General features: G+C 43.8%; 1 protein-coding gene across 4 annotated transcripts in view; it reads left to right on the forward strand.

Moving 5' to 3' along the window:
• DZANK1 (double zinc ribbon and ankyrin repeat domains 1) overlaps positions 1 to 16,174 on the forward strand; it is a 74,704-nt gene that overhangs the window by 8,793 nt on the left and 49,737 nt on the right. For all 4 annotated transcript variants that reach the window (XM_060122585.1, XM_060122586.1, XM_060122587.1 and 1 more), the window contains exons 4-7: positions 4,030 to 4,144; positions 5,541 to 5,637; positions 6,627 to 6,745; positions 12,026 to 12,111. In XM_060122585.1, the coding sequence (XP_059978568.1) occupies positions 4,030 to 4,144; positions 5,541 to 5,637; positions 6,627 to 6,745; positions 12,026 to 12,111 (417 nt within the window). The remainder of the gene's footprint in view (positions 1 to 4,029; positions 4,145 to 5,540; positions 5,638 to 6,626; positions 6,746 to 12,025; positions 12,112 to 16,174) is intronic.

Genomic DNA, 16,174 nt, shown 5'->3' on the forward strand with positions numbered 1-16,174 from the left:
CCAAATATCAATAATTTCCAATAGGTTGAGAAAACCTGGCCTGGACAAGTTGCAGAATTCTTCCAGATCGAGTTTTTTTCACTCCCTTGCAATCATTCAAGTAATTATGGTGCTTTATGGAGAGGATAATAATCTTTACAGGGATAGAGCTATGAGTACTTTTTTTTTTACCTTATATTGGTATTTCTAAAGATACATATTTATGGCATCTGATTCCAATCCTAGCAAAAATGTATGTGTGTTCAAATGAGATTTGGGCTCTGAGTAGAATTCCTAGCTCCAATCCCAAACCTAAGCCTTTTTTGGATTACCATCAGAAAATCCTTCCACCTAGGAGGCAGTCTGAGCTGGTTTCTGGGTGACAAGGTCTATGGGTAGGAGCCCTGGCTGGGTCCCCAAGGAAAGGGCTAGCTAGGGTGGGGAGACAACCTAGACCTTAAAAGGGGTAGAGCAAGTGGGTGGGAACCAGGCTTCTGCTCAGAGTAATGGGGCTGGTATGTGCACATTCAGGAAGCCTGGGCATTCGCCAGGATTTGAATGGTCCCTGGATGGAAATGTTTGTGAGGTCCAGGAAGTGTCTAACTAGGAGGACAGCTGTATCTCGGATGACAGACCGTGGGCCAAAGATGAGCATTCAGATGAGATGGATGTTGAGGTGAATGAGTTAAGCAGGCATTTCATCTAAAAGACTGTCTCTATCTGCATCCACATATCCGCATCTGTAAATTTGGTTTTGTTATTAAATACAAAACAAAACATGCTTCCCCAAAGTTTAGCCACCCATAAGTCACTCCAACCAGTGAACATGCAAGTACCCACTGATCATGTTATTTCTTAAATATTGTCACTCACTGATAGGTAGTGGCCGTTTAGATCAGTTGTGTATTTCTGAGAATTTTTTTCTCCTTCTAAAAATGTGGCTTACAACCTCTGCATTGCTTAGGGTTAAACATTTCTCAACTATTTTGGAACTGATGTATATTCATTTCTGAATGTTTACTTAAAGAATTTAAAGCATTTTGGGACACATATTTACTTGAAGCTTCAAGAAGTTTAAGAAATATAAAAAACCGACATGTAAGAAATCTGAGAAATTGCAAAAGAAATGTTAATGAAACAGATAAAATAAATCAAAGGCCAATATGAAAATCAATGAGCAAAGCAGACAAAGAAACACCAAAGAGAGAAGACAGCTGGCGATGTAAATAGTATTAAGTTCCTGGGCCAATCAAACAGAACCACCTGTGTTCCAGCTGTGAGCTTTCAGTGCAAATTAGTGGGAGAGAGAGTTAGACATATCAAACAAATACACCAGAGTGTGGTCACCATGATGCGGCAGGGGCTGTTGGCTCTTCCCAATGTCTGTGTTTCTCTCCTTCAAGAATCATAGAGCCCATGATTTTTAGCCAGACATGTGTTTCCTAGAAGAAAGATATTTCCCAGTCCTCCTTGAAGCTAGCTGGAGCCATGTCACCAGGTGTGGCCAGTGGATGCATGTGGACGTGATATGGCAACTTCTGGATTGTACCCTAAAGGAAGAGGTGGGCTGTGGTTCCTGCTGGCTGGAATGTGGCTGTGGTGGGCAGCCACGTTGGGTCAGAGGACACATGCAATGTCCTAGACGTGGTAGAGCAACACGGTGGAAACTTGACCCCAGACCCTGACACCGTGGCTCCTCTGCACAGCTCTGGGTGGATTACAGCCCGTTGCTGCCCTCTTGTTTAAGCCACTGTTGTTTCAGTTCTGTGTTACAACAGCCAAGCCTGCATCCTAATACACTAGGGACACATCTCAAGCAAATACCTACAGAGAACATATTCAAGAGTACAGGTGATCAAAAAAGGCCGACAATATCAAGTGTTGGTGAGTGTGTGGAGAAACCGGAACTCTCAGATGATGCCGGTGGGAATGTAAGATGGAACAACCAAAAAGTTAAACCCACTGACCATATGACCCAGCAATTCTGCTCCTGTGTATCTATCCACACATGTGGCTAGACCGGGCCTTGTTCTTATTATGATTGCAAGAGGCCCTTAGCAATAATCATCAGGAAGACTTGAAAGAGATGAGGTTTATTACTTACAAGTCCTGGAAATTATGTGGCTCACAGCGAGGTCACAGGTAGAGAGAGAGACAGAGAGACAGAGGGAGAGACAGGGATGGTGGGAGGGAGTGAGGAAGGGAGAAATCACAGACCAGAGGTTCTGCTTTTATTGGGGTTGAGGGAGGGGGCTAGGGTTCCCCGGGCTCACTCTTTATTGGTGAATTTTAAACGTAAGAGTGAGAATTTAAAGCAGGAAGAGAAAAAACAAGCAACCCAATTGGTCAGTCATTGAAACCAACCAAGGTCTCTAAGATAAAGGAGACTCCATGGGGGTAGGTGGCCTGGATCTTTATCCAGTCCTGTGGTCGGCAGCGTGTCTACTCAAGATCGCCGCCTTTGAAGTGGATGCCTCAGCAAGCGAAGCTTAAGTCAGGCACTTGTTTGTTACAAACAAGAGAAAATCCAACCTCGAGGGCTTATACTACAAAGACTTATATGTGAGTGCTCATAGCAGCATTATTTATAACAATCCAAACGTTGGAAAAAATCCAAATGACCGTCCACTTGGCAATGGAAAAACAAACTATGGTACATCCATAAAATGGAATACTACTCAAGAATAAAGATGAATGGACTGTTGATACATGAAACGACATGGGTGAACCTCAAAAAAAAAAAAAATGATGAATGAAAGCAGCCAGATATGTAAGACTATATTTGTATGATGACATTTATTTTGAATTTCTAGAAAAGGCAAAACTATGGAGACGGGAAGCAGATCAGTGGTTGCCTGGAGTAGGAGGTGGAAGCAAGGAAGGACGACAAACAGGCGCAAGGGAACTTTTCGGTGATGGAGCGTTCTAAAACCGGACTGTGGTGGGGGTTGCACGATTGTGTAAATTTAGGAAATATCATCAAATTATATACTTAGAACAGGTGAATTTTATGTGATGTACATTATACCTCAATAAAACTGTTTTAAAAACCAAAAAGTATAGATGAGCTTCTGGTTCTGAGTTGAAATCACAGCCAGAGTTCAGTTCTGGGCCCTCTGCATTGCTTTCTCAGTGGACTCCTGTTGCGTCCGAGGGGAGCAAGATTCATTGTGAAATATTATGAATAAATTGAGAACTTGCTGGTATTTGAGGAATAACAGTTAAAATCTCCCAGGGCAGCATATATAGTGCTACCCACAACTGGGGTACGGAAAATCCCCATGACTCATATGGAATGAATGATACATAGGTAACCCCATTCTTTGTTTTAGAATAGGTTGAGACTTAACTATGACATCTTTATGGTGAGTGCGATAGATGGTCCCCCAGAATGGTCCCCCATGAACCACGCTTCCCAGGGCAGCCCCTCCGCTTGGACCTGGGCTGGCCCTGTGACTTACTTTTGACCAAGATAACGTACCAGACATGACGCTAAGGCCAGACCACAAGAAGTGTTGCAGTGTCTGCTCTGGTCTCTCGGAACATAAATGCTGGGGGAAGCCAGCCACCGTGTAGGGAGTCTGACCTCCCTGACACTTCCGTACTGTGAGGAAGCCAAGTTCACCACCTGCAGAGGGAGATGGACAGAGAGGGAAGGAGAGAGCTGAATGGCCAGCCCAGGCCAGACTTGGAACACGAGGGGAGAGATCATTTTGGACCTCCGGCTGAGTCGGTCTTTGAATCGGCTCCGGCTGACACCTGACTGCAGCCACACGAGAGATGGCAACTGGTAGCACAGATGGCGAACCCACAGCTTTGTGTTCTAAGACATTATGTTTTGGGGCAGTTTGTTACATAGCAAGAGATAACCCGAATAAGAATAAGGTAGGGAAAGATTATAGAAGCTGTATTTTCGTTTCTCCAAATTTAAAATACAATAAATTTAGTCTCTAGACTAAGGGGCTTTATAGAGTCATCTTAATTTCTAGGCACCTTGTCTTTGAATCTTTGTGTAACACGCAAACCTTTTCTGTTCCGAATAATGTTCAGAGACTGCAGACAGAGTGCCATGGTAACAAAGGTGTTTCAGGTGGACTATGTACTGCCAGATACAGTCCCTTCAGAAGACAATGTGGAAAATGCTCTCAAAGACCCTCCAGAGCAGGTACGTAGTGACGTTCTAAGGCATCCGGATCCTCACCGCATCCTCAGCTCCCATTCTCATTGGTCGCATCTTCCCCTTCCTTTACCACCACAGTCATTCTGCCCATTTTCAGGTCCTTATAGTTGGGGTCAGTATCAACCATTGCAAAGTATCTTTGCTGATTTCCCACCCTTTGGCCAGTCCCTCCTCCACCCTGCCCACTGGAGATTCCTAGCAGGCATCCTTGTCTCCTGTGTCCTTACCTGTCGAAGGAAGCAGGACCCTTTAGCCTGGCATCCTAAGAAGCAGTTTCTGTCCTCATTCTTTGCCTTGTGACTCCCCTGTCTATATTCCAGCCAAACTAAACTGGGCGTCGGTGCTCCGTCTCTGCTCCCCTAGCACCAGGTCTTCTGCTTTTATAAAATGCTTTGATGCTGTGAATACTTTTCTCCCTGTCTGTCTCCCCCATGCACTATAGGCTCCCAGGTGTCAGAGAGCATGTCTGCCATACTCAGCATCTTGCACGGGGGCAGGTAGGAGAGGGCAGAGGGTGTATATTTGTTGACTAGATGCATCAGACTAGTAGAAGCCCTCAGTGGGCATGGCCTTCAATTATGGTGCAACCTTCATTGCCAAATAGCTGCAAAGCCTCATCTCTTTGGAGAATGAACTAGACCTGTCTTGAAAGGATGTTTGGGTTCTGGGCATCAGTGAGGTAGATCCCAGGGTCAGAGGATGCGCCAGCCCACGGCAAGGCAACCAACCAAAAAGTCTCAGTCATGGAGGTCTTGCTGGGGGTGACGGGAAGCTTTTTGGGAATCCCTTCAGTCTAATGATTGATCAGAGGCCAGAGAGGAGGCTGTGGGAGCAGAGCAGTGGATACAGGTGTCATGTGGGGCCCCCGTGTGGTCAGGGGTCTACACTGGGCAGGGGCTGAACCCACGTGTAGCAGCAGGTGCTCAGGCTTCAACCAAGCACGAGGGACTGAGCCCAAGGAGAAGGAAATCCAGAGAGAAGCGTGTTTATGTTTCAGGGCCGTGTGTGGGCAGGTAGTGGACAGAAGTACTGTCTTGGCCTGACCCCAACCTGTCTTTGCCCCCTGGGTATGGTGGTCCCTCTGTTACTACTCTGACTCCCATTATGGTGACATCCTGCCTGTATATGCTGCCACCTGCTTCCGGTCTTGGCCACTCAAACTGGTGGGGCTTCCCAAGCAGACAAGCTGCCCACCAAGCAGCCCAGGTTCAAAGCTGTGTGTTTCCAGGGAAAGGTGAGACAGAGGTCACTTTGTGAAAACGATTGTAAACCTTTCCAGTGAGAAGTGCAGGCTATGTCACTGTCTCTACCATGGAACTTTTAATTTTCATATCTAAATGGGCAGAATCAAGGGATTGATGTGCAATCTCTTCCCTCCTAGGAACTGAAAAATGGATTTGTTGAATCAAAAGGGAGGAAGAAATATAAGAATGTTGAAAATAAACTGGGTTGGAATGTTAACCTTGGAAAGTTTCCAGGTATGACGTGACAGGACGAAGATAAGCTTTAATATTCTAAACCACCAAACAGGTTCAGTGCTTGTGTTCTTGTCTGCAGAAGGGTTGGATAAGAAACACTGGAACAATAAAGTAAGCTGTAATTTGACTTTTAATGCTGTCCTAGCCAACAGCTTAAGACCATGAGGGATAGTGCAGCTGTCCAGCAGAGTCAGATTTATCGATTCATTGCAACGTGGGAGACCACACACCAGAGGAACCATGGGATCTCATCAACCAAAGCACAGATAACAGTTATAGGGGGAAGGGTGGAGTTAGGATGAAATTTAAATGAAAGAAGAGTTTTGATAGGCTCAAGCGAAGCAGGGCTCGGTGTGAAATGGTCCCGAGGTATACCTCATGAGGTATGAGGTATGGACCCGAGAAGGGGACCGGGGTTCTGTTACCTTGGAACCAACAAAGATAAATGTGGAATGTGTTCAGAAACCTCTCTCTGAAGCTCTGCACCAGGGTGGAAATTGAAGCTGCCTCTCTATGTCAAAGTGACTTGGGTCCTCCAGGCAAGAGTTGGATGTTTCATTCTTACTGATAAGATTTCAAATAGCAAAATTTCTGATAATCTGATTTTAGGGAACAAGGTTTCTTGGCAAGTAAGAAACAGTAGTCGCTCAAAGTGGTGGCTGTTACGATATGTTACAGCTGCAGTGTGTCCTTGGGACACATGATGTTTCCTGCTAACCTTGCAACTGGATTTATCCATTTTCCCGGCCTGGTGTGGAATGTTGCGGAATGTCGCAGGGCAGGTTTTAGTTTTCTCAGTCTGGGCTAATTCTTTTCTTTATTGCTATTAATTTAACTGAGTGGGAGCTTCTTTGTATAATTCTACTTTAGAGAAAAAATGTGACAACAGTGGTCCCTTATTAAAAGGTTCCTAACTATGAAGACACAGTTGCATGAATGCATATATAATTATAGATATTCACAGAATGATGTTTTTGATATAATCGTAGACATGGGTGAAAGAACTGACCCTAAAACTTTGAAAGATCTTCGGTTCTCAGAAAGCCCACGGGAAACCCCAACTTTCCGTGAAGAATCAGGTTCTCGACTAGCCACCCAGCAGCCCCAGGTAACTTCTAAAGACAATCTTTAGGGTACTAAATGCCTACTGTGGTTTTTTTGGGTTTTTTTTTAATGAATGAATTAGTTTATTTTTGGCTGCGTTGGGTCTTCGTTGCTGCGCGCGGGCTTTCTCTAGTTGTGGCGAGCAGGGGCTACTCTTCATTGCGGTGCCTGGTTTTCTCATTGCAGTGGCTTCTCTTGTTGCAGAGCACAGGCTCAGTAGTTGTGGTGCATGGGCTTAGTTGCTCCGCAGCATGTGGGATCTTCCCGGACCAGGGCTCGAACCCATGTCCCCTGCATTGGCAGGCGGGTTCTTAACCACTGCGCCACCAGGGAAGCCCCCCCACTGTGTTTTTAATGCTTCCCATGAAATACTTTAAGGAAGTATCCCTGCCTTGTCACCACATGCCAGGCACTGTTCCAAAGCTGGGAATACCTGGATGAACAAGAAAGGCCCCTGTACTCATGGAGCTCACATTTTATCGGGGGTGGGGGCAGGCAGATAATAAACATGTGAATAATCGAACAAAAAATTAATAATAGTGATATGTCATGAAAAAGATAGAGCTGGGTAATGGGATGGAGCAGTGGTTCTCCAAGTGTGGTCCCCAGACTGATACCGTCAGCATCATGTGGGAGCTCATCAGAAATGCAGACCCCTCAGGCCCCACCCCAGACCTACGGAGTCAGGGCCTCTGGGGGTGGGCCTGATCATCTGTTTTAATTGGCCCTTCTTCTGAGATACACTCAAATTTGAGAACCCCTGGGACAGAGAGTGCACATGGAGGAAGAACAGTGTTCTAATTCAAGGGGATAAGAGAGGCCCCCCCTCCCGGAAAGGTGACATTTTAATGGAATCTTCAAGATGAACAGAAGCCAGCCCTGCAAAGGTCTTGGCAGAGTAACGTCAAGTTCATCAAAGTGAGGGATCACAGGGAGGCGGTGAGGATGGAGCGTGGGGAGCGGGGTGGGAGATGGGGTGTGGGGGGCCAGCGGGGCTGCAGCTCAGAACACTGTGCTGCTCCCACGTGGCTGCCCCTCAGAGTCGCCTGAGGTCCTTCAAACCACAGCCTCAGAAATTCTGCCTTCGTTGGTCTGGTGTCAGGTTTGGGCATGGTTTTATCTTTTTAAAATTCACCCATAAGTGATTCTAATTGGCAGGCTTGGGTGGGAATCCCAGATACTAGGATGAGTCCCATTGTGAGAAGTTCGGATTTTCTTCTGATTGTAAAGGGAATCCATTTGGAGGGTAAGGCACAATCTCATTGACATTTACAAGTTTTCTCTAGGGCCACGGTGTGGAGAGTAGGCTGTACAGGCATGAGAGGAATATCACTTATGAGGCTTTTTGCTCCACGTGAGAGGTGATGGCAGCTTGTGCCCAGGTTGTGGAAGTGCTGAGACAGGAGGCGGCGTTCTGAAGGTCGGGCTGGAGGGTTTGGCTGCGGGATCAGGCAGATGGGATCAGGGAAAGGGAGGAGCCAAGGATGGCTCTCAGGGTTCTGGCCTGAGCGTCTGCAGATGATGGTACCATTAGCATCTGGAGATGATGGTACCATTTGTTGGGATGAGGAAGACCCGGGAGGAGCAGGTGCTTGGGACGCATCAGACATCCAAGTGGAGGTGTTAAGTAGACTGTTGGATATGCAGGTTCAAACTCAGGGGAAGGGTCAGGGCTGGAGATATATATTTAGAAATGTTCAATATCTATTGTAGACGGTATTTAAAGCTTGGGGCTAAGTGAGATCACCTGCCGGGGTGCACAGAAAGTGAAGAGAAGATGGCACAGACAAAATTGTTGACTTAGAGGTTGAACAGAGGAGGAAGAGCCTAAGAAGTAAGAAGAAAGTAAAAAAAAAAATGTGGTACCGTAGAAGCCAAGAAAAGAAAGGGTTTCAAGGAGAAGGCAGTGGTCGTCTATGCGAATGTGACTGCGCATTCGAATTGGGCAAAGATGGGGACTTGCCCATTGGATCTGACAAGATAGAGGTGGTTTACAACCTCAGTAGAAGCCACATTAATACGTTCTTACTGTGTAACTCAAGAAAGATGCCCTTATACTAGTTGTCTTCTACAACTACTATAGCACTTTGATTTTTCAGTGTTTATAAGATTCCATTTAGACTTTTGGCATCTGAGGGCACCCCAGGACACTTTGCTCTCTTCCTCCAATTCTGAGCACCAGGTAGAGCCTTCCTGGAGTCACATTTTCTATCCAACCACAACCGCTTCTTGTGTGCCCATGATTCAAGGCTGCTCACATTAATCATCAAGTATAAGGGAGGTCAGAAGCATGAGTCCCAAACCTGGCTGCCCATCACAGCCACCTGGGGGGAATTTTAAGTATGTATACAGATTGCCAGCTCCCTGCTCTTGCAGTGCTCCTAGGTAGTCTAAGTCCATAAGCCTGAGACGGAGGCTGTGGATGACTGATGGTCAACCCAATCTGAGAACCACCGGCCTGGCAGACCAATTATCCTGATCCCGAGGTCCACCTCCTTCCTTCCTTTCCAGTCTCCAGTGCTGCGGTATAACTCAGCCTGACCTCCTGGGTTCTTTCATCTGTCCACCCACTGTATTTTCTGGTGGACCCCAAAGCCCAGGCCAGAGGACTACAGACTTAGTAAGGCCTGCCTGTAAACCCCACTAAAGAAAAGGAGAGCCATGCCTGCCATAGAAGATTGCCCTTCCCAGTCTTCTGGGAAGAATGCTGACCTGGTTTCCACATGGACTACTGAGCAGACACGACTCCTACGAACAGTGCTTGCCACTGTAGCCCAAAGAAGAATACCACTTTTGAGATGAAACAACATCATTTTGAAGAATGAATGGTATATGACAAAACATATTCATAACTATTTTCAGAAAAACAGTCTATGTGTCCATAATTATCTGTAATGTGTCTAGAAAGAATTACTTCCTTTGTGCATGAGTATTTGGATTTCCTTGCCCACCTACTAATTTAAGAGTTCTTTCCAAGGAAAAGATAGAATAAAGATCCCAAGATTCAGATTTCCCAAAAAATAGGAACATGGAGACACATTTGGGGAATTTGACTAGAGTTCAAAGGACAAAGGAGACCAAAAAAGGACCACAAAACTTTTATCTTCCGCTCTTTTTCTTCATATGGTAAGAGATTCTTCTCAATATTCTAGCTCAGTCCTAACTGAAGCTTACTTCAGCAAACATCAGCGTTAAGGATGCTGGTGGTTGTTACAACAGGTCAATCACCAGGGAGACAGGTGTCTCTGAGCCCAGCCTCTGGCCGGGGGACGCCAGGGGGCGCCATCAGTGGTGAGGTCACCATCGGGGCGAGGCAGCCAAGTAGCCGTGCGTTACAGCCTGGGCAGAAGGTAGATGACGGCTGACGCCTGGCTTTAGTGTCAGGGCCCAGAGCTGTGGGTTCTCTGGAACCCATACGTGGAGTGAAAGTCCAGCTGGCCACTGACGAGAAGGCCAGCAGGCTCAGCGCTGCCACATCTGAGGAATTTGCAAGAGAAACCCACTCCTGCACCTTTCTGTGTTATAACAATTTAAAATTTTAACAATCAAATTAAATTTTTTAAAGACACTTCTATTTCTTTTTTTAAAATAAATTTATTTATTTAATTTATTTATTTATGGCTGCATTGGGTCTTCTTTGCTGCATGCAGGCTTTCTCTAGTTGCGGCTAGTGGGGGCTCCTCTTGGTTGCGGTGCGTGGGCTTCTCGTGTTGCGGAGCACGGGCTCTAGGCGTGCTGGCTTCAGGAGAGAGTCCAGATTAAGGGAGACAGAAAAGACATGACCACTAAGAGCAAAGTGTGATACTGGACTAGACCCTAGTCCAGGAGGAAATTATAGCTGGGAAGGCCATTGCCGGCACGACTAACAGAATGTGAACAAAGATATGTGGATTAGATGCTAGTATTGTATCACTGCTGACTTTTCTGGTTTTGATGTTTGCACTGTTGTGTAGGAGGACGCCCCTGTTCTTGGGAAATGCTGTAGCGTTTGTGGGGGCGAGGAGGGGAGTCATGCTGCAGGTTATTCTCATGCTTCCAAGAGAGAATGGAGCACCTGGAGCAAAATGTCAACACGAACAAAGGAGTTAGTTGTACTATCCCTGCACCTTTTCTCTATGTTGGAAATTATATCAGAAGAAAATGTTACAAAAATAAAATAAATGGGGATAATGTTGCCCATTGACCTTAGGAGGTCACTGTGAAATGTGCCAGGCACGTTTTCCTACTCTCAGACCCTCCATAAGTGTTAGCTTCTCTCCCTCAGCCGTCCTTTCTGTTCCCTTCCCCCTGCCACTCCGACCCCTGGACCATATCCGACAACCAGGATGGGCCATCACTGCCCTGCCTGTGTCTTCACACGTGGGTTTCCTCTACTTGGAATTCCCTTTGTCCTTCTGTCTACTTAACAAACTTTTTTACTTTCCCAGGCCCAGCTCAAACATTACAGCCCTGGGGAGCCCTTCTCCCCGAGCAGGTGAATGGGATCGTAACCTCCCCAGGTTCTCGTGGGACTCAACACAGATGTGTTATGACACTGAGCCCATGTGTTTCAGTACTTTGTATGTACACCAGTTCAGCTCCTTGAGGGCAGGGACTATGTAATGTTTATCTTTGTCCCCCAACCCTGCATCAAATACAGTGCCTGGTACAAAGAGGTTGCTCAAATTAAAATATATCTAAGTGAGTGAAATGTTTCTGGATAACAACAGATGAGTTCTCTCAGGTGAGTCCTTTTCCTAGGGGTTTAATCTTTGAGAAATATGGATGCTCACTTGGGTTTCTAAATTCTGAAATCTGGTCTGTCTGATGGTAATTCAGATCTCTTTTCTTGTAAACTCTTGTTTTTAATGAAATACATGTGTCTGATGATGAACATCACTTTAATTTTTTAATTAAAATTATTACTTAACAATTCATCATTACTTAAAACTTTCCCCATCATGGATTTTTTTTTTTTTTTTTTTTTTTTTTTTTTGCGGTACGCGGGCCTCTCACTGTTGTGGCCTCTCCCATTGCGGAGCACAGGCTCTGGACGCGCAGGCTCAGTGGCCATGGCTCACGGGCCCAGCCGCTCCGCGGCATGTGGGATCCTCCCGGACCGGGGCACGAACCCGTGTCCCCTGCATCGGCAGGCGGACTCTCAACCACTGCGCCACCAGGGAAGCCCCCACATCATGGTTTTTAAAAGATGGCTGCTGGATATGGTAGGACAAAGCACTGAAATGAGCTCTTAATGTAATTTTACTGTACTGTAGCATGATTTTATACATATTCTTAATTTTAGTTCCCTGGTTTTGCACATATAACTGGCCAGAAGAGTTTGACAAGCACAGAGATCATGAGGATTCAAAGGGAGACAGACTTCCTCAAGTAAGTATTGCATTCTCTTTACAGTTTCTTAAGTCCTGCTAAGACACAGTATGGTCAAAAAGAATTTGAGGATGGGACATAACAGTGGTATTTGCCCCAACTGTTTTTTATTAAATTTTTACAATATTTAAAGGTTCAAATGACATACAATAAACTGCACTTAAAGAGTACAATTGACATATACATATAATCTTGAAACTATCACCACAATCAAGAAAATGAACAAATCCATCACCTCCAAAAATGTCCTACATCGCACCCTTTTGAAATCCTCCCACGTGTCCCTCCCCATCTCCAGGCAGCTGTTGGTATGCTTCTTGTCACTGCAGCTTAGTTTGCATTTGATTCCGTATATAAATGGAATGATTCGGTATTTACTCCTTTGCCAGGCTTCTTTCACTCCACCTAATTACTTTGAGGTTCACCCATGTCGTTGCACGCATCAGATGTTTATTTCTTTTTAATGCTGAGTAGTATTGCATTGTACGGATACATCACAGTGTGTTTATCCTATTTCCTATTGATGTACATCTAGGTTGTTTTCAGTTTGGGGCCATTACAGATAAAGCTGCTATGAACATGTGTATACAAGTTGTCCTGTGCATATATACTTTCATTTCCCTTAGGTGAACAGCTAGGAGTGGAATGGCTGGGTCATATGGTAGGCATATGTTTAACTTTTTAAGAAAACTGTCAAACTGTTTTCCTTAGAGGTTGTACCATTCTACATTCCCACCAGTAGTGTATGATGTATGAGAGTTCCAGTCTCCCTACATTTTCACTAACACTTTTATTTTTATTTTTGGCCATTCTAATGAGGTGGTAGTTGTGGTTTTAATTTGCATCTCCCTGGGGGTTGGGAGGGTGGGTGAAATAGGTGAAGGTGGCCAAAAGGCACACACTTTCAGTTGTAAAATAAATAAGTCTTGGGGATGTAACGTACAGCATGGTAACGATAGCTAATGATACTGTGTTGCATATTTGAAAGCTGCTAAGAGAGTAGATCTAAGAAGTTCTCAGCACAAGAAAAAACATTCTGTAACTGTGTATGGTGACAGATGTTAACTAGACATTGTGGTGATCATTTTGCAGTATATACAATTACTGAATCATTCTGTTGTACCCCTGAAACTAATACAATGTTGTATTATTTAAGTCTTCTCTGTCTTTACTGATTTTGTCTATTGTTTTATCAATTATTGAGAAAATTATGCTGAAATCTGTGACTATAATTGTGAATTTGTCTACTTGTCCTTGTATTTCTATCGGCTCTTGCTTTATGTACTTTGAAGCTCTATTATTAAATATATAAACCTCTTGGAATCTTATGTCCTGTTGCTGAATTGACCCCTTTATCATTACAGAACAGCTTTTTTTAAAAAATTAATTTTTATTGGAGTAGAGTTGATTTACAATGTTGTGTTAGTTTCTGCTGTACAGCAAAGTGAGTCAGTTACACATATACATATATCCACTCTTTTTTGGGTTTTGTTCCCATACAGGTCATTACAGAGTACTGAGTAGAGTTCCCTGTGCTATACAGTAGGTTCTTATTAGGTATATACTTTAAATAATAGTAATCTGTATGTGTCAATCCCAATCTCCCAATTTATCCCTCCTCCCCCCTAAAATAACCTTTTTTAACCCTGATAATATTTTTTGCTCAGAAATCAAATTTGTCTGATATTAAAATAGCCATTACTGCTTTCTTTTGATTAGTATTTGCATGATGTATCTTTTTTCATCCTTTTAGTTTTAATCTATTTGTGTTTCTCTATTTAAAGTTGGTTTCTTTTAAGCAGCATATATAATCAGGTCTTGCTTTTAAAAAATCTAACAATCTCTGCACTTTAATTGAGCTGTTGAGAGTATTTATATTTATTCTGATTATTGGTATGTTTGAATTTGTCAGCTGTCATGCTATTTGTTTTCTGTTTGTCTTATCTATTCTTTGTTGCCCCCCCTTTTTTTGGCTTACTTTTGGATTAATTGGGTATGTTTTATTTTATTTTGTATCCTTTGTTGGCTTATTAGCTATAAGTTTTCTTCTTAGTGGTTGCTTTAGGGTTTATAGCACACATTTTTTTGTGTGTGTGTGTGGTATGCAGGCCTCTCACTGTTGTGGCCTCTCCTGTTGTGGAGCACAGGCTCCAGACGCACAGGCTCGGCCATGGCTCACGGGCCCAGCCGCTCCGTGGCATGTGGGATCTTCCCGGACCGGGGCACGAACCCGTGTCCCCTGCATCAGCAGGCGGACTCTCAACCACTGCGCCACCAGGGAAGCCCTATAGCACACATTTTTAACTTATTACAGTCTGTCTTCAAGTAGTATCATGCCACTTCATTTATAGCCTAAGAACCTCATGACAGTATACTTCCAATAACTGGGTAACTACAGCCTTTGTGCTCTTGTGGTCATTTATTTTACTTCTACAAATATTATGAACCCCACAATACATTATTACTTTTATTTGACATAATCAGTTATTTTTTTACAGTCCTTTATACTTCTATTGTGGTAAAATATACATAAATAAAATTTACCATTTTAACAATGTTTAAGTGTACAATTCAGTGCGTTAAGTATATTCAGTGTTGGGCCACCATCACCACCGTCCATTTCCAGAACTTATTCATCATCCCAAACAGAACTCAGCTCCCATTAAACAATAACTCCCCATCCCCCTATCCCTCCAGCACCTGGTAATCTCTGTTATATTTTCTGTTTCTATGAATTTGCCTGTTCTAGTAACCTCATGTAAGTGGAATCAGACAATATTTAACATTTTGTGTCTTATTTCACTAGCATAATATTTTCAAGATTCATCCATGTTGTAGCATGTATCAGAATTTCATTCCATATTAAAGGTAAAAAACATTCCATTGTATATATATATACTGCATTTCATTTATTCATTCATCTGTTGATAGACATTTGAATTGTTTCCACCTTTTGACTATTGTGAATAATGCTGCTATAAACATTGGTGTACAAGTATCTCTTTGAGTCCCTACTTTCAATTCTTTGGGGTATTTACCTAGAACTGAAATTTTTAGATTATGTGGTAATTTTATGTCTAACTTTTTGAGGAACTGCTAAACTGTTTTCCACAGCAGCTGCATACTTTACTTTCTCACCAGAAATGTTCAAGGGTTTCAGTTTCTCCACATCCTCACCAATACTTATTTTCTGTTTTTCTAATAGTCATCCTAATGGGTGTAAAGTACTATTTCATTGTGGTTTCGATTTGCATTTCCCTAGTGGCAAGTGATGTTGGGCATCTTCTTTGGAGTAATGTCTATTCAAGTCCTTTGCCCATTTTTGAATTGGGTTGTTTGTTTTTTGTTGTTAGTTGCAAGAATATTTTATATATCTTGGATATTAATCCCTTATCAGATATATGATTGATAAATATTTTCTCCCATCTGTAGGTTGTCTTTTCAGTCTTGATAGTATTTTTTGATATTCAAATTTTTATGAAGTTCAATTTATCTATTTTTTTTGTTGCCTGTGCTTTTGGGATCACATCCAAGAAATCATGGCCAAATCCAGTGTCATGAAGCTTTTTTCTTATGTGTCCTTCTGGGAGATTTATAAATTCACCTCCTACATTTAGGTCCTTGGTCCATTTTGTATTAGTTTTTGTATGTGGCATAAGGTATCAATCAGTCCAACCTCATTCTTTTTCATGTCACTATCCGGTTTGCCCAGCACCATTGTTGAAAAGACTATCCTTTCCCCAAGTGGACTCAACTACAAAGGCTAGTGATTGTTGAGAGGCCATGGTAGAGACTGGTGCAGGCTACCAAGCCATCCAGTGCACCGTATGCAAACGTCATAGATGCTGAGCAGTTCAGATAGGTCACAGGATCGAGCAGTGTTATTCACCGGGGAGCCCAGTTCCTGGGGTCCTTTCACTTTGGCTGATATCCAGAACGAGGTAGGTGGGTGAGGGCTGAAGGATGGGACCCAGCCGCCTGGGAAATGGGGCCAGACGTTGCTGGGGCAGAGCCTCGGACTCCACCCAGGTGAGTGAAGACAGAGGCAGGGCCTGACTGACAG

The sequence above is a fragment of the Lagenorhynchus albirostris genome, chromosome 15 (genome assembly GCF_949774975.1).
Source record: "Lagenorhynchus albirostris chromosome 15, mLagAlb1.1, whole genome shotgun sequence".
Classification (NCBI taxonomy): domain Eukaryota; kingdom Metazoa; phylum Chordata; class Mammalia; order Artiodactyla; family Delphinidae; genus Lagenorhynchus; species Lagenorhynchus albirostris.